General features: G+C 36.1%; 1 protein-coding gene across 1 annotated transcript in view; it reads left to right on the top strand.

Moving 5' to 3' along the window:
* Nucleotides 1-15,849, top strand: part of KCTD8 (potassium channel tetramerization domain containing 8) — a 90,104-nt gene extending 74,255 nt beyond the window's left edge. Inside the window, exon 2 of the mRNA XM_062642501.1 lies at nucleotides 14,537-15,849. Within this exon, the coding sequence (XP_062498485.1) occupies nucleotides 14,537-14,997 (461 nt within the window). The 3' untranslated portion in view covers nucleotides 14,998-15,849. The remainder of the gene's footprint in view (nucleotides 1-14,536) is intronic.
* Nucleotides 15,850-18,972: the final 3,123 nt, after the last annotated feature.

Genomic DNA, 18,972 nt, shown 5'->3' with positions numbered 1-18,972 from the left:
CTACTTGCTGAAATGGAATATCTTGTGTGTTAAAATAAAAGACAAAAGTCAAAACCCACCATGAGAAGGGGAAAAAGCAATTCTGTTCTGTTACTCTGTTCTGTTATAGATAGACCCTTGCATATTATAAAAAACACAAAACTTTCACTATAATTAGATATAACAAATACCTGTGTTTTCTGTTTTCTTATATGAACACCTGCAGAGGAGGATAAATTATAAACAAATAATAGCAGTGACAAAAGATTGAAAAGTAAAATCAAACATGTTATTAAGTTTACTGTGAAGAATGGTCTTTTGTTTTTTTTATACAAGGAAGTGTTTATGTTACTTGTGTCAGAAAGCATTTCATGACTGGTTTAAAGAATCTGGTTTAAAGCCTTTCTCTAAACAAATAGAACATATAGTCAAGATTGTGCCTCTTGCTTCATGTTAGCATAATTATAAAGAACACACTCAACTAGGATAATGAAATAGCAGCCTATTGCAGTCACCGTTCCCAGTTTGTGAAGCTCCTAAGCTTAGCTGTGGGGAAATGGAAGGATATATCAGGAGAGCTCTCTCTATGCATTTCCTTTTTTTTTGTTTTGCTTTGTTTAAATGCAGACAGTCTCTTTCAAAGGAAATCTCAAGGTTTTGTTCTGTCAGTAAAAGTCCCTGCCAGTGTTCATCTCCTGTCTGTGACCTCAACTGTAATACAGGCAGCTCTGAAGCTCTGCCATTCATTCATACCAAGAATAACAGGAAAGCTGCATGGTAAGTGTGCAAGTTACAGTATCTTTTGGGAAAAATGAGCGCAATTCCCTTCCTCTTTTCCACGTTTGTTTACACTCTTTGAGGCTAATAAAAAGCAAGTAGGAATGAGTAATTTCAGTAACTTTTGACTGCAGAGTGAAAATCAGACAAAGTCAACCAGAAGCAGCCAGGAGAACCAACACTGCGATTACTAGATTTTCATTCATCTTTTCCATTAAGGACTTTGGCTTTCTTTGCTTTCCTAAATCTGTCAAGGCACAGTAATACTGTGGCATACCATTCATTGGCAGAGAAATAGCAGTAAGAATGTACAAGTGAGACCTCTTCTACAGTCTTATTAGATAAACCTGTTACCTTGTTTATGATCTTGACTTTACTTTCTCTTTTCCCATCTGTACTTTATTTTGTAACCCCAAAATAAATTTGGAATTTATTTTGTAAGAAATTATCAGGATTTATTCTAGTATATTATTAGCATCCAGTTATCATATATTGTTTTCAGCAGTAGGTCTTCAAGATTTTTACAGAAGGGACAGCTCACATTTTACAGTTGAAGAAATTCAGTCATTGAGACAGAAGTACCCTGACTTTCATATTGACATCAGAAAGCAGAAGAATATGACATTTTTAGAAACAAACCTAATTTGTTCTGGGTAACTGCTTTGTTGTATTTGAAAGCTCAATGTAGAGCTGAACAGGAAAGATACACTATCATTGGTAAAGCTTGCGGAAATTAAGCTAGCATATAAGGGAATCAGAGTAGTAGTAGGAGGAGAAACAAGGATGTAGGAAGGAAAATATTTCAGTACAAGAAACCTTGGACCAATGAATGTAACAATGCCAGTATTTTGATCCTGGGTTCTTTTTTGAGGAATACAAAAAGTGAGAAGAAAGGGCACATAATAGCCCTTTCCCTGGTTAATAACTGCACAGTTTGCACTTGGAAATCTGAGTCAATAAAGTTATCATTGGCCCTTGACAGCCCTTATGCATATACACTGGTCTTTTTTGTCAGCTCTGCATGGTGACAAAGAAGAAGCACCATCTCAGCTGTCAGCAGAAGCAGGTTTCCGTTTGGGTTGCTGTTGGAAACTTAAAAATGCAGACCTGCAACTTTTACTGCAAACTCACGCCCACATGCATAATGCAACAAATGAGTCCTGTATTCTGAAAGAGTAAATATCCCCAAGCCTTATAGCTATTAGAAAAAAAAATGTTTTCATACCTACTGCCATTTAGCTTTTTCTTAATTTTTATATTCTATGTATTTTAGGTTTTTCTATAGCCAACATATGATAGCTCTTACATTAATGTAATGAAAATGCAAATTAATAAAAAATAAGATTCTATTTTTTATAAATGATCACTTCATAAAATGCGCTGAATGCTGCTTTAATAACACAGTGACTTTTTTTGTGATAACATTCCAAATTAATTATCCCATCTGCTGGTCATTCCTCTGTTGAGCCAGTCAAAGATGGGAAAATAAGAGAAAGTAGACTACTTTAGCTCTAATGAAACTAGTAAAAGAGCTTTTGACTGTGCCTTTGATCAAACTGAGGCAGAACTATTAGTGATAATCAGAATGAGGTTGTGTAATGTTTTTACTACAAGGTAGGTTACTATGACAAAATGAAAATTGCTCAGGTTGATTTGGCAGATGAAATTTGATGTAAAATTTTCAATAGTAGTGTTTGTTCACTCTCTCAGGATGCTTTATAGTGTATTTTTCCTTCCTGCTCTCACTCTTTTTGTTGCTATGCAAAGCTACAAAAGCCGCACAGCTCCTAGTTGAAACATTCTTCACATAATTTACTGGAATGTAGGATTGTGGTGAGATGTATAAGTAAATGTGTATTTCTCCTCTGAAACTCTCACACTTTTTCTTTAGAGATTTTTGTTTGTTTGTTTTCTTTGCCTCCATTAGGGCTAAATTAGGTATCAACTAATAGTATCTACATTTTAGTGCTGCCAAGACATATTTTGTGAATTGCTCAAGATTGTGTATATTTTATCTAAAAAATTGCTAAGAATAATGTAAGAAAATAAATTTTCACTAAAGAATGCTGTCACCCTCTTTAGATAGCCTTCTGTACTTATTTGGTATTCAGTTTGCTGGACAGTCGAAAACCAGTCCGTGTTTTAATATTTAACATTTTTATTATTTAAAACTTTTCAAATGTGGTTAATATTTCAGGAAAGAATGAGTTTAAACAAATACATTTCCATCTGAGCTGGGCATAATTTATTCATTGCAAACTGTAGTAAGTGATTAAATATCTCAGTTATATGTGTTGATTGTATTTCCTGGTAAATATCTGAAACATTTGGAATAAGAGGAGGATTAAATCTTCCTACTCTTTCTGATGCTGGTTTTACCTGGGCTGGTAATCAGACTCTTTGTTACTTGGTCAGGGATGGAAATGTGACATGTAAATGCAACTATTGGATGCAACTAGTTTTCCACCTCTTCCATCCAGACTTTATCTAGCTGTGGGAAATACTACTTTACCTGCTTCCAGAATATCTGCTTTGTGTTGGTAGAAAAAAATAATTTTGAAGTTTACTGCTTTCACCTATGCCTCTCAGTCCCTACATTAAATCTCACATTTTTATGTCAGACATGGGTTGCTTATCCCCACACTTAAGGACTTTGGTTGCCTGTCCTCACCTAGCCTCTATCATTTGCTGTTGCAATGGTGACTCTTAGCCCCAACCAGTCCACTGTGACTTTATTGCTCATGTTCATGTCACCTCTGATGCTACTTTGTACTTGAGGGAGAAGATACTACTAACATCTGCAAAGTTATTGTATTATTATCCTTCAAAATCCTCCTTAAAACTCTCTGGCTTTGTGCTGCTCATATAAATTTTGAGAAAAGCTTAGACAGCTGGAGGTCTGAGACAACCAGCCTATTGTGCTGACCAGTACTGCATTTTTTGGTACTTTCCCATCTGTCTGTCTCTTCCCATCTGTTGTTTCTTGTCTTGTTCTTAGATTTTAACCTGTTCAGGGCAAAGGTAATCTATTAATTATTATGCAGCAAAACTACATTATGCACAATGTAGCCTGTTACTAGAACATACAGTCTGCAAGGGAAATAAAATGAATATTACTAACAGCCACCTCAGTAACAGCAGTAGATCCTTTTTTAGGCTTTCCTTTTATTACCTTTAGAGGATTAAGTAATGGTGAAAAATTTAGGTTAGTTCAAGATACATAGTATCACTTTTATCTTCAAATATTATCTAAGAAGTGTCTGAAGAAATTTTGCAATATTTCTAATATTGCTCTTAAGAATCCCTATACATTTTGAATTTCTAAATGTGACCACTGTAATCCTGTCCCTTAAATGCTGTTGTTTCTGTCCTGTAAAAAATGTAGTTTGTTCTGTAAATACTCAGGATTTCTTTTAAGAACTTCACATTGTATTTACTATACTGTAGTTGTAATCTGCGTGGTTTCACCATTTCTCAAGGAGAATTAATTTAATGAATTCAACATTCATTTTTGCTATCTGTTTGTGGGTTTATGTCATATAGCCATAATATTTTGTTTGTGTGGATATGTTTTTTGCATGCAAATTATTTGCAAACTATTTTTTGTGGAGAACAAGATGTGTGCAGAGTGAATTCATTATCCTTCACATATTTAATAATTTTTATTTTACTTAAATATATACCATACAAGTAAGACTGTTTTTCTGCATATGTTTTAATATTTTCTGTAGCTGTTTACTTGAGGTGAATGCTTTGAATGTGCTGTAAGGCAGCTCTAGGAATTTAGATCTAAAGATAGTGTGTTATTATTGGCATGTGTTTACATAGTTTAGGATTCAATGCCCCTTTAATTTCATATTGTTTTACTTTAGTTTTCATGTACCAAACCTTAATGACAAAATAGATGAATGGCACTGCTATAGTTGAAATGTTAGTCTGAAATGTACTTCATGCTGTGTACACAGAAGTGAGAAAGACCTCAATGATGACCATCAGTGTTACTTAGGGAAAGCTTTCAGTAAACGTTTGTAGTCTGTTCACAGAACTCTTGTAGATTGAGACTCTTCTATTATTCCAGGGATCCAGAGAGGAAAAGCATGAAACTATACAAATATAATCTGAGGGTATTCTGAATTGCTTCCCTCTCAGTGCTTGAACCCTTAGGATAATTCACTGTGGACTCTTGCCCAGTTCAGATAATTCACTGCTAGATCTCAGTAAAATGCAAACTTGATTCAAGTGTTCATTTCCCATTGTTTTCCACTTGCTTATTGCCTGAAGTGCTGTCATATATATTATGTAAGCCTGCCAAGATTGCTGCTGTCTGAAGTGTTTCTTTAATTTGAGTCTTTTTCTAATGGCAAAGCCAGTGCACAGTATTTTGACAACTTTCTGCTAGCATATTTTGTACACATTCTGTAAATTCACATTAATTTATTTTGCATGCCAGTAGGAAAGAAACCTGTAAAATTGAAAGAGATGGAAGGAAGAAATGAAGATGACACATTTTAGCTAAAGCAATTGACAAAGTAATTGACAAACCAAAGTAATGTGAGATCATACTAGGATAATTGACAAACCAAAGTAATGTGAGATCATACTAGAAAAACAGAAATAAAAGTTAACAAGGAAAACTATTGCTTAGATATCTGAAACTAAATGGGGACGAAAGCCACAAATGTGGTGGTTGATTCTGTACCTTTTTTGTTGCGTTTTTTTGTTTGTTTGTTTGGAGGTTTTTTTGCCTGTTACTCCTACTGTAAGGACAAAGTAAGCAAGTCTGAGGCCACTGACAGTCCCTTAAGAGAAGAGTTCTTACAAATAAGTTATGAATGAACTTTTCTTAAAATAAAAATCAGAACAAAGAATCCTGAGATTGCTGTGTTAATCACATTCTCTCTGCTTTAACTCATGTTGGAGCTTCTAAGAGAGAAGCAGTGATTTTGGAAGTGATTGAATCCCTGAAGTACCCCGAAATACGTTTCTGACTGGTAGATCTTATTTGAGACGTCATTTTTTACATTCCATGTATACGTTTATTGAAAGTAAACTATATTTGATGGGGACATTATTAAGTCAATATATTTAACATACGTATATGTCACAAGAAGGCATGTAATTGCTTCATTATGTTTCAAATTGCCATAAGCCGTCACTGAGGAGTGCAGTTCCTTCCCTTGAATATTTCCCATTTTTGTTTGCACACAAGCATTTATGTGGCCACATATAGAGCCACATTTGACAGCTGAGAAGTTAAAAATAATTCAGGAAAAATTAAAGGTGAGTGGTTCAAAGAAGTGCATTGCTTATTTGTGTGGAAAAAGATTCAGCTTCACGTTGCCTAAAACTCGGGTTAGGGCTTTGCCAAACACAGACTTTCTGGCTAAAAGACTGTTTCACACTTCAGGGGATGCCCAACCAATATTAATATTTACAAAGCAGGAAGAAGCAGCCAGCAATGTGGTTGACAACAGGCTGAAACTCCTAGTTGACTTACAAATAAATATGTTATTGGAATAAAGGGGAAGGGAGTGAGAAAGGAGAATGATAACTGCTGGCAACTCCAGAGGGACCCCAAGGATCTGAGGCTATAAGAGGAATAAACAGGGTTATAGAGGCCAGTATTCTCCCACCGCCTAACAGCTGTTTTCTCTAAATGTGGTCTGAGAACACCAAAAAGGAAATACAACTGAGTCTCTAAACCCATGGGTTAAGCAGTCATTTATAGTTTGTCCTATGAATCATGGGAGGGAGACTCATCTGGGATGTGTTTCTGCAATGCCAAGATGGAGTGATTATCTTTCTTTTTTTTCACTTCTTCCCTTAACATAGGTTTTGTAATTGTGTTGTTGGCTTTTAATTTGTTTGGGGCTTTTTTTTTTTCTTCTTGTAACTTAAGCCTGTGTTAGAGGTGATTTCAAGAAAATGGTTAAGAAACAACTTAAGGACATTTATATGATTCTATGATTCTATATCCTTGACACTCAAATTCTCTAGTAGAGCTATTACTCTGCTGCTAACAAGATTAATATAGCATATGAAAACTGTGATGACTTACCCAGATTTTGCTTCAGGAAGAATATTCTGTACTGCTTCAGTGATTTCTCCAAATACCCAACACAAAAAACATGAAGCATCTGTTTGATTCTGGACATTTGTGTTGCCTGCTATGAACGTGTCAGATAACTTTGCAGTATGCATTTAGCTGGGATAGATTTTTTTTAAGTTTTTCTTTAGTAGAAGATCTTGCAATCTGCAGAACAGTGGTCTCTTCGAGGGTCATTAGCAGGGTTGACAAATTTAGTTGCAGAGTATGATCTGGCAATATAGTCCTGAAATTGGTAACGTCTGTCATGCATCATACACCGTGGGTGCTATTGATGGTATTGGTGGTTTCCTGACTTTCAGTCTTAAGACTTCAGTGTACAATTCCCACTTTGGAATTTTGTGTTGGAATCAAAGCATGTGAAATGCCTTTAGGGCTTGTCAGTAGGGGACAGGAACTATTATGGGAAAATTTGCATTTCCTGTTAAATTCTGAATGTGGTGAAACATTTCTGAATAATCAAGAAGTATATTTTGCCATCTCTCATAATCACCATGATTTATTTATTTTTTTTACTTTTCTCATTATTTCTTTAGTTTGTCTACAATGACTCATTGAACACCCTATTATAGGTTCTGTATTCTAGCAAAGATGATAATAAAGTCTACGGTGAGGTTTTCATATGTTCTTATGAAAAATATTTGGGGGCTAAAGTATTATCTGAATGTAATTTTGCTTGGCTTCACCTAAAGATGAATTTTTCAGGGGTTCCAATAAAATTATGCTTTTTGAATAAAGTAGTGAGAAATCATAGAAGTCATTCTAACTAACTTTTTTTTTTTTTTTGCAAGAAGAGAGTATTTTTACCCATTTTGCTTTCACCATTAAGTTGCTTTCCTTCTAAGATCTTTTTTTTTTCATTCATACTAGAATGAAAAGGCTTTACTTTTTAATTATTGCTTTGTAATTTAAGGTCACAGACTGTGCTGACTTCGACTTCAATGGGGTCAACATTTAAGTATAACCTTTTTTTTAAATTACGCAGTTTTGGACCCACACTCACAGCTCACCATCAGCTTGTTAGTGAAGCCAAGCCAATTTACATGCCCTGTAGATATGAATTTGAAGTTTTGCCAGAGCATAGGGCATATTTACAAAACTGCTTTAATAGAATGTGAGGAGCCTAAGTGCTATATTTCATGTCAGGAAAGCCCTGCTGAGACTCGCAAAACCTCTCTGTGGCAGACTCATCTGCAAGATGACTTGCTTGGCTTTCTTAAATCACATACAATTCAAGTTCTGCTCAAAGTGCTGAAGTTGATATGTCACCAGTGCTGGCCTTCTACCCAAGAGTTCAGGACTTAGCACATTAATAAATCAAAGCCTCCCAGATGCTAATTCTCTCTTGTGCCTGAGGGAAGTTAACTCACTTTTTCCAAATGAATATGTTACCCTGAAGTAATCAAAGGTGAAAGGAACATTTTTTTCATTTTATTGAAACTATTCTACTTTGCATTGACTAAAGCTAAGTGTCGGGTCAAACAACAGGAAAGTGTAAGTATTTGGCTATCCATAGTAACTCATCACTCATCTAAAAGGAGGAAGAATATAGGAAATACTGAGGTTTAATCCTCCTTTCTGAAAAATACTTCACTATTACATACTAAGCATTATTCAGATCAGGCCTTTAGTCAAAAAAAGTGGTTTGAAATTTTGTACCGAGGCCGAAATTGGGAACTGATTTTTTTTTTTTCTTGAAGCAATTTCAAACCACACAGCACAAAGACTCCCACACAAAGTTTCATTGCACTGAAATCTCTACACTGAACTTTTCAATTTTTCCTGTAAGTGCAAGCTGTCAAGAGCAGAGCTTGTCAAAAGCACTTAGATATTTCTCACATTATATGCTTAGTCATTAATATTGTTTGCTTGGTATGTTCATAATGGATAAAATTGATCTGTAGGCAGAGGGACAGCTAAAGACTGCATGCCACTTAATTCCTGTGTAAACCAGCATATTAGCCTGAAAATAGAAATTAAGTGGGGCATGGCCTTCTCTCTCCCTGGATCCCAACAAGCCTAAATTAGATGTAAATTGCAATAACTAAAATAAGTAGAAATGTTTCCTTGACAAACTGTATGGAGTTAAAAAAAAACCACATAAACTCTCACTGCTAAATCCAAGCAGTGGATTTAGCTTGGTTTCATTGTGCATTAAAAATGACAGAGTGCAGTGGTCAGGAAGTCACTTGTAAATTTGCCTGCCATAAAGCCAGTCGTAACCTACAACTCCAGTGGTAAGAGGCAAGCTGAATCCCTTTCTGTTTTCAGGGAGTGAATTCATGTATTGAGCTGGGCTCTAAGAACAGTATTCTAAACTTGGAAATATCATTAATATACCACAGAAAATGTCAGGGGCTTAGAGCTATCCTTTTATATCTCTTAAAAATAATCTTTAAAAAAAATAAAAGTAAAGTTAGACATGAAAGAAAATCATTTGCCATTGAAATGTGATATTAAGTACTTAAAAGTCTGGTAATGAAAAGATTCCCACAGTAGCTATAACCTATTATCAGATTTCACAGGTGGCTTCTCTAAGCATTCAGTTTAGTGTAACACTTTGAATGTTGATGAAAAGTGATAAAACCCCCTAGATATTGAAGATGGATAAGTCCATTATAATGTGATATTTTATGAGGGGTTTTGTGTTATTGCATATTAATTATAGTTAGTTTTGCTTAGATTCTTAAGATTAAATCATAAAACATGGATTCATCTTATATTCACTCTGAATATAATATAATTATGAGATAATAGGTAGAGGAAAAGTTCATTCAGGGGTTTAACATAGCTGATATCAGGTTAAAAATATTCGTGAAGCCTATAAAATAAGGATTCTTCTCTATGCAAAACAATGTGAAAAAAATTGCATTTCATGCAAAGTCATGTACAAATCACATACAACCAATATTCTTAAGCATGCAGAAATTATTAATTAAACTGAAAATACTATTTTGGGATTACATATAAAATTTTCTACAAGAACAAATAAAAATAGCCTTTGTTCTGTTGGGTTTTTTTTAAAGGTATAATTGACAAAACAGAAAATGATGAAGATAATACCCCAAAGAACTTTGTCTCACTAAAGTTATATCATAGAAAACCTCAAGATTTTGGGTTTGTTCATTTGGGGTTTTTTTTGGTTTTTTTTTTTTTTGTTTGTTTGGTTGGTTGGTTTGTTGTTGTTGGGGCTTTTTAATTGATTTAGTTTTTTATTTAAATTAACAAACAGGCTTCATTTCATAGCACTGGCAAGGAGATTGGCAAAACTCAAATAATTTCAGGTTTTTGTGTATATTTTCTGGAATAGTAAAAGCATCTCTCTAACAGATTCCATTCTTGACTGAGGTACTGCCTACTGAACACATTTGAAGTGTTGTTCATGTTTTGTTTCCAAATGACTGTATTTATATAATTATTCAACTTTTATCTACATCTCTTAGATCCAGCTGTAACTGTTGTACTTCAGAGCTAAGATTTTCTGTTCTTCTTGTCAATACAGTAGCTATTAAAATAGCTAACTGCAGCAATCTGTGCATATGTTCACAACTTCTTTTACATTCTGCAGTAAAAATAAACTGATTCATAAACAAACAAATGATCTTTGAGACACTGCAGAAATAAAAAAACTGTGTGAGGAAGAAGTTAATTCTTGAATCTGCCACTGTGCACACAATAAACTGGGAGTTTAACCTACAGAGAGAGACAGAGGAGAATCGTAGAATCAATCATAGAATAATAGAATGGTTTGTGTTCGAAGGAATCTTTAAAGGTCAGCTAGTCCAACACCTTTGCAATGGGCAGGGACTTCTTCAAGTAGATCAGGTTGCTCAGAACCCCTTCCAGCCCCTTCCCTGACCTTGAATGTTTCCAGGGATGGGGCATCTACAACCTCTCTGGGCAATATTTGCTAGTGTATCACTACCCTTATTGTAAAAAATTTCTTCCTTACATTCAGTATAAACATACTTTCTCAGTCCCTTTGGCTCCCAGCCTGTACTGATACCAGCGGTTGCCCCAACCCAGATGCAGGACACTGCACTGGCCTTGTTGAACCTCATGAGGTTCACATGGACCCATTTCTTGACCTTCTAAAAGTCCTTCTGTATGGCAATCAATCCCTCCAATGTTTCAACGGCACCACTCAACTTGGTGTCATCTGTAAACTTGCTGAAGGTGTACTTGATCCCACTGTCTGTCATCGATGTAGATATCACACAGTGCTGGTCCCAGTATTGGCTCCTGAGGGACACCACTTGTCACCAGTCTCCATCTGGACATTGAGCTGTTGACCACTACCCTCTGGATGAGACCATCCAAACAATTCCTCATCCATTGAACTGTCCCCCCATCAAATCCATATCTCTCCAATTTAGAGAGAAGGATGTTGTGGAAGACCATGTCTAAGGACTTACAGAAGTCCAGAGAGATGACGTTTGTAGCTCTTCCCTTGTCCACTGATGTCACTCCATCATAGAAGCCCACTACAGCAGGGGTTGCCCTTGGTGAAGCAAGATAATGAAGCACTCAGGTTAATTGAATTTTAATATTATTTCCTTAACTTTAAGACTGTTAAGAATGAGTCGGAGAGGTCTGAGATGCAGTGACTCAGTTCCAGCATCTAAGTTAGGGAGCCAGCAGCAGGTGGGAGATCCTAGAAAGGGCAGGAGCAGGAGGGACAGATTGTAAGTCACTGAAGTTTTTTTAGTGTTATGTGTGGACTTTGCAGTGCCAGGTTAACAGTTAGACTTGATGATCTTGAAGGCCTTTTCCAGCCTAAATGATTTTATCACTGGATGATTCTGTGTGCACAATGGAGCAAATACACTTTCTCTGAGTTTTTAAAAACTATTCTGCACTCCTAGAAAATAAGTAGTTTCAAGCAGACAGGTATTTGAAATTCTTTGGTGTTACTCTGGAAGGGCTGAGAAGGTACAGTGGAGACAGCATCCCATCACCCAAACCCAGCCACAGATGAGCATGACAGCTTGGAGGGCAATAAAGAGATCCTTTCCAAATTAGAGATGCAGCTAAATTTATCTGATAATCCCTGATGTTGAAAATTAAACAAATATCTCCTGAGGATTTTTTCTTATGTATTTATAAATTCCTTTGAATTTCAGCCAGCAGAAAATATTGTGAGAAAAACCTCACCTGTAGCAGAACTGGTGCTTCTGTTAATAACACACTGCTGAGAAAGAAGCGCAGGAGCATGTAAAGAATTCTTTGTGAGGGAGGATTTGTTAATTTTTAAAAGGAGAGGTGTGGGAGAAATGTGTGTCTGGGTTTAAGTCATTGTGAATTTAGGTGATTCAATGAAGCATACAGAGCTTAGTGCTGTAAGGTACTGAACCTCAGGGCTGTGATCCAAAAAAGCATTTAAATATGTGCCTATTGTCAGGCTCCTGAACAATCTTGTACCAGGAAGTGGAATTTTTTATATTCTTGAAAAGGTGTATTGCAGTGTCTTTTTGAAGTAGAGCCTTAGTACATGCAGATTTGAGCCCTTGAAAAGCAAGGAGTACCAAAAGAAGTAAGTATAAGTAGAAATAATATCTTGATTTATTATATTACAGCAAAAAATGGGCAGGAAAGACAATTGAAGACTACAGGGTGTGGCTAAGAGAAAATTTTAATTTCTTAGTCACAGAGTGTGCTGATACATTTGTAGAAGCTAAGATTGTAAACTAGATTAGATATTGATGTTAATCATGTTACTGAAAATCAGAGTAACAATACTGAAATCATTAACTGATTAACTTCTCGGTTTTACAATCACATGCTGCAAAGCTAGAGTAATTCCATGACAGCTGACTCTCATTCATATAATGGTTTGAGGTATGAAACGAAATGCTTGATACAACAATAGCAGGAAAGCATATACATCTCTTTAAGAAGGTGAACATACTTCTGGAAGAGAAAGAGGAAGGAAATCACTGCAACCATGTGCTAAATATTTGGGTTGAATATAATGAAGTAGAAAATTACTTGTCTTTTTCACTCTGAATAATGTAAGTACAAGCCCTGATGGAGTGTTGTCTCTCCTCTTTGGATCTTGGTTACACATGGGTTTCTCTAGATGGACAACAGAAATGTGACATGGCATCCTGAGATGCTGACTAAAACAAAAGCAAAGCAGGTTGTTGAATGCTTCTGTTGTTAGATTATTGATTTGCTGCTTTTTTTTTTTCCGCTTTCTTTTGTTTTCCTCTGTGTCTCATAAATAAAATATGAAATACTGCAATCTTCTTAGATTCCTTTGAACCATAGAACTGCACTGTCAAAAAGACACGAGAGTGTTCATATTGCTTCTGCATTCTTTATAATTGTAATTATATTGCTAATTTGTAATTCTGAAAAAAACAGTGACTCAAAAAAATCTCTGCTACTCTGCCTCAGTAACTGGAGGCTGAGCTCTCATTCTGAGTTTTGGTTCTGGCAAGGGCAGTTAACCAACGCTGGTGGTATTTGGAGAAACTGTAAGGATAATCTAGATTTTGTAAAATATTTAGATGCCTAAACTGTTTGGATATTTCAGGATTTGTAGCAGGCACAGTTTACATTTTCATTTAGATATTTAAACATCTTTGAAATTTTTCTTTCCATCTGATCCAGTGCCTCTTGAACTCTGTAGACATTTCTGTAAGCCTTAGACAGTGTCCTAAATTAAGATTGTGACGTTTATATGATGTCAGCATAGTGTCATCTCACTTCACAGCTGGAGTTCTGAAATAAGGCTTCAGAAATGAAAACACTTGTACAGATTTAGAGGCTACCAGTTAATTTTCACATTTATATTCTGCTTAAGACTTCAAAGCAAAAGTGGTATCTGGAGAGAATAACAGCCTAGATCTGATTTTCTGACATGTGAAATGCTGAGCAATGCCTGCTGATAGGCCATCAAACTGCTTTCCCTGCCGTTGCAGAGTGCCTCTTCATCAATAACTTCATAACCTACTTTTCCTTGCCAGCTTGTGCTGTAAGAGGAGTACAGCTGAATTCTGAGCTTGCACTGAGGCAAGCCAGGGATAATAACTGACAGTAAGAAGTGTGGTGAAATCACTATAGGATACAAAAAGAAGAAATAAATGAAAAAAAGCCTAAAGACTCTGTCAGTAATGAGCAATCTCTCTGTTATTCTAGGATTAATGCTTCTTTTTCTGTTCAGGGCTTCTGCAGAGTTGACATCTGCAGAGCATAGTATCAGTAGACTGTTTTGGGAAGGTGAGTTAAGAACTTCCAAAAAGGAAACTGAAGCCCTTGGATTATTCTTATTTAAGCAAAGAGTTTGTAAATTGTATGATAGTATTTTCCTATACTATAAAATCTAATTTCTCATAATAAATTCTTGGTGTGTAATAGCAAACTAGCTCATTTAAACTTGCCTGCAGGGATTTCTGGTGCAGATAATCTATGAGCATTATGCATGTTTCATTACCTGCATTCTTAGGCAGGCAGTGAAGTTATTCTTGCTATAAACATTTTAGGAGTAAGAATTTGGTGGACTAGACCTTCATCTTGTCTACCAGTCTGGTATAGTTCTTTTGACTACAAGGAAATGCCACCGACTTATGCCAGCCAAGACTCTGAGTCATGTTTTTCTAAATGGTATCTAATCAGTTTTGATGTAAACCAGTGCTCGCTTAATACTTTTTCTCTCCTGCCTTGTATTAGGGCCCCCTCAGAGAACTGTTTCCCCCAAACAAGACCACGAAGAAAGGAAGCATGACAAAGTCTTGGACAAGGGCAGTGAAAGTGGGACTTCCTGTAATGAGTTGTCCACCTCGAGCTGTGACAGCCACTCAGAAGCGAGCACCCCTCAAGAAAATGCCACCAGCACTCAGCCTTCCGCAGCCCACCAGCCAAATACTCTGACTTTGGATCGTCCATCTAAGAAGGCACCAGTGCAGTGGATGCCACCACCAGACAAACGCAGGAACAGTGAACTCTTTCAAACTCTCATTAGCAAGTCCAGAGAAACAAATCTTTCCAAAAAGAAGGTATGCGAGAAGCTGAGTATTGAGGAAGAAATGAGAAAATGCATCCAAGATTTTAAAAAAATCCACATTCCAGATTACTTTCCAGAGCGCAAACGTCCCTGGCAGTCTGAACTCTTACAGAAATATGGGTTATAGTAACCAGCTCTTTCATGACATATTTTTGCGGCATTTGATGTTTATTAAGTTGCTACTAACTTACTGATGTCCTCTTTCTGGCCAACTCTGCCACCAGAGCTGTTCCTGCTGATTATTTCTTTCTGTGAACAGTGGATGTTGGATAGTACATGGTTTCTCTAATAATATATAGAAAAAGATAGAAACTTAAAAAAATACAAAAAGCATCTCATCTAAACCACCTCATAATAGAAAAGAAGTGCATGGTCAAGAAAGATGGTTTTTGAGCTGTAGTCTGTTGAGCTTCATTATTGTTTTGGAATTTACCAAATAAAAATCTCAATCATCAGTTAATGCCTCATTTTATGTCACCAATAACAATGACTCAGACTTGCTATGGATGAAGAGAAACAGGGTGTAAAATTTGATTGTACTGGTTTCAGAACTAATTCCCAACCTTCTTTCAATGTTAATGCAATAAAAAAAAATACCTATTTTGCATGAGCACAATGTTACAAATAAATCACACAGGAACAAGAGGTTGTCTGTTGCTTGGAGAGTTATTTGTTTGAAACCAAGCCTATAAAAGTAAAACGTCTAAGGGACTGAATTTTCTTTGTTCTGGATCTGTGATTTTTTTGTGTGTACAGTGTTCTGTATGTAAGGATGGTGTAAATATGCCTTATACTGTTTTGTTATTGCACCAACAACGTTCATCTATTAGTGCTTGTCAGGATTATTTTTGTGAAATGCAAACTTATGGCAGATTGTGAAAACTGGTTTGATGGTCTGAAAGTTTCTGTTATGTTAGTCGCTAAAACTGGATTAAAATAAAAGAGACTTTAATGTATTTATTAAAAGAACCATCTGGTAGATTTTCTTGGCTGTCATTATCTCCTCTCTTTTAAAAATAGAATGAAGGAAATTGTTACTTTTTGTTTAATTTTTTCACAAGTACTCCACTAAAAAAAAACAAAAAACAACAAACCACAAACACACACACCCCCCCCCCAAACTAAACCAAACAAAAAAAAAAACAACAAACAAAATAAGAGAAAACAAAAACAAATGTTTAAAGAGTGGCTGAAAAATTATCTGGGTAGGGACTTCTAATTGGAACCACCATACAGATTGTCCAAGAAGAAGAGAGTTATGCTAAGAAGCAGCAGGGAATAAACTAGAAAACTGAGTAGTTTTACTTACAGAGCTGAAAGGAGCTCAAATTCTATAAGTTCACAAAAATCAGCTTAGAAATGGAAGGGTTAAAATATCACAGCAGTGTGATACATTTACAAATGAAAAGTTTTCTATGAATAGTCAACTCTATATGACAAACCTGTTTTCTCAGCCCAGATACAAGAATATTAATACTTTTCTTATTACAACATCACCAAGAAGACACTTTGTGGTTCAGACAGTCATAGCTGCAATGGATAAGGGCCCTGGAGTTAGCAAGAGAGCTGCTGAGTTCTTACAGACTTGAAAATACTACTGCATGCACACATGAACATACACATACATATTTAAAGGAGTCCATTCCTGTATATGTTTTATAGCAGGAGCTATACAATTCTGTCAGAATAGATGTTTTACATCTGATGATTATTTTAACTGATTTAGTTAAAGAGGAATTCTTATGTTGTAATTTCCAGGGTTATTCCTAATGTCTGTATTCCTTTCCAGTCCTGACAGGCCACTTTAAGAAAAGAATGCATACTTTTGATAGTAGCTCAGCAACCTTATTAACTTTTTTTTGTTTGTTTGTTTTTAACCTATCTACAGCTGGATACTCTATTCAGTTAATCAGTTGGCTCCAACATTTCATCTTTTGATGACATTTTTATAACTTGAAAGAGTATAAGGTATACCGTTGCAGTGTATAACTGCATCAGCATAAGTCTGATGCAGTCTAGTGTGAAACCAGTTACCTTCTCAGCTCTGCCATTATGTTCCTTGCTTTCTTATTTTTCTGACGTCCAAGAGACCTATTCCTTCTTTTGAAAGTTTCTTGCTTAGACATGTTTAGAATTTACTTTCTCTCTTTTTTAATCTTTGGCTTCATAAACTTTTCCTGATGGAATTTGCAGCTACTTAACTATGACTCACTAACCTCCAGTAGGTACAATTCTGTTTTTATTTTGTCTAAAGTTAGACTATTATTGAGAGCTTTGGAAAATCTCACACTGAGATTTAAGATCTCTTTTAGCCTTTTTGAATCTGTCCTCATTGCACTTCTCATTCCTCATGCTGTTTTCCGTCACCTTTCTTAGGCTATGTTTCCATCTGGGGTGATAGTTTTTAGTTCAGACAGCATCTGGATGTTTGTTTTGCCTTCCTAGTTGCTTTCAATACTCCAGGCAGTATCTGAATTTATTCCCTGTCCATTCATTTTAATTTGTTCGTATATAGATGCTTTTATGAGTTTTTTTTTTCCTTTTATCATACTACCTAAAATTTCTTATAACATTTTTAATTCATTCTTACAGAGAACAGAATATTGTCTTAATGCATATCTTAATATGCAGGCAGCCTATGATTTATGATAACCTTAACTGCTTTTCACGAGGCATGTGAGTGATGTAGGAAATAAACTACATTGCTGCTACTTAGCAACCACACCGGCATCTGAAGGTGAAGCGTTTTGGTTTTGGAATTGCACAGTCTACACTGTCCTCCTTCTTTCAGTGTGAAAAATTGGGATGTGTTATAGTCAGAGTGGGAGAAAAGAACAGCTCCTGTGTGTCCTTTGTTCATATTCTCTAATTCTCATCACACTTCTCATCTGTTTCACCCAGGTGCAGCCCTATCCATATGGTTATTAATCTACAGTTTCCAGACAACAGCCTGTAATTAGGGAGGAAGCAAGCTGAGACCACTGGTGGTATAGAAGAGCTTGTGAACATTCAGATGGCTACGGTTGTTAGGAAATTCCTAGGTGCTACAAGAGAATTGTGTATTAGATGCACATGGTGGGGGATGATTTCACCCTTTGTCTTCTGTTTTTCTTACTTTTGGATGATGACTGCTTTTTCTTTATGCATTTCAGTCTTTTTCTCTTCTGCTATTCATTTTGTTATACACGGGAATAGTCTGCCATGGAACTTGTCCCTTTTATTGGACTTCAGTGGAAGTGGTCAGTACATTAAAATTCCACTTTATGTGAGGTTTACAATTTTAACACACATCATTTTTCTAGAAAGGAAAGATGAGCTGACTTTTGAAAATCTTAACTTAAAAAAGGAATGTAAATAATAAAGTTTGTATGTTTTTCTTTCAATATATCTGTGATAATTTTTATATTAATTTCACATTCTATAGGATTATGTTTTACAGTTATGTATATGGAGTATTTATTATAGAATCAGAGGATAGTTTGGGTTGGAAGGGACCTTTAAAGACCATGTAGTCCAAATGCCTTTCTGAAACAAGCAGGGACATCTTCAATTAAATCAGGTTGCTCAAAGTCTCATGCAACCTGGCCTACAATCACTGCCAGGAATGGGGCATATACAGCTTCTCTGGGCAACCTGTGCCAGTGCCTCACCACCCTCACAGTGAAGAATTATTTCCTAATATCTAATCTAAATCTACCCTCTCTCAGTTTAAAGCCATTCCCGATTGTCCTATCACATGCAGCCCTTGTAAAAAGTACGCCTCCAGATTTCTTGTAGCCCTCTTTTGTTACTGGAAGGCTGCAATAAGGTCTCCCCAGAGCCTTCTCTTCTCCAGACTGAAAAACCACAACTCTCTGTGTGTCTTCACAGGAGAGGTGCTCCAGACTCTGATCATTTTTGTGGCCTCCTCTATACCCTTTCTGACAGGTCCATATCTTTCCTGCACTGAGGATCCTACAGCTGGATGCAGTATTCCAGGTGGGGTATCACTAGAGCAGAGGGGCAGAATCACGTCCCACAACCTGCTGGCCTTTTTGATGCAGCCCGGGTTATGTTTGGCTTTCTGGGCTGTGAGTGCTCTTCCCTTGTTTGCAGATGTAGT

The sequence above is a fragment of the Pezoporus occidentalis genome, unplaced genomic scaffold, assembly GCF_034315485.1.
Source record: "Pezoporus occidentalis ecotype Australia unplaced genomic scaffold, CSIRO_AGI_Poc_V1 ctg71, whole genome shotgun sequence".
Classification (NCBI taxonomy): domain Eukaryota; kingdom Metazoa; phylum Chordata; class Aves; order Psittaciformes; family Psittacidae; genus Pezoporus; species Pezoporus occidentalis.
Note: the sequence above shows the minus strand (reverse complement) of the source record. Positions and strands in the feature narration are given on the sequence as shown.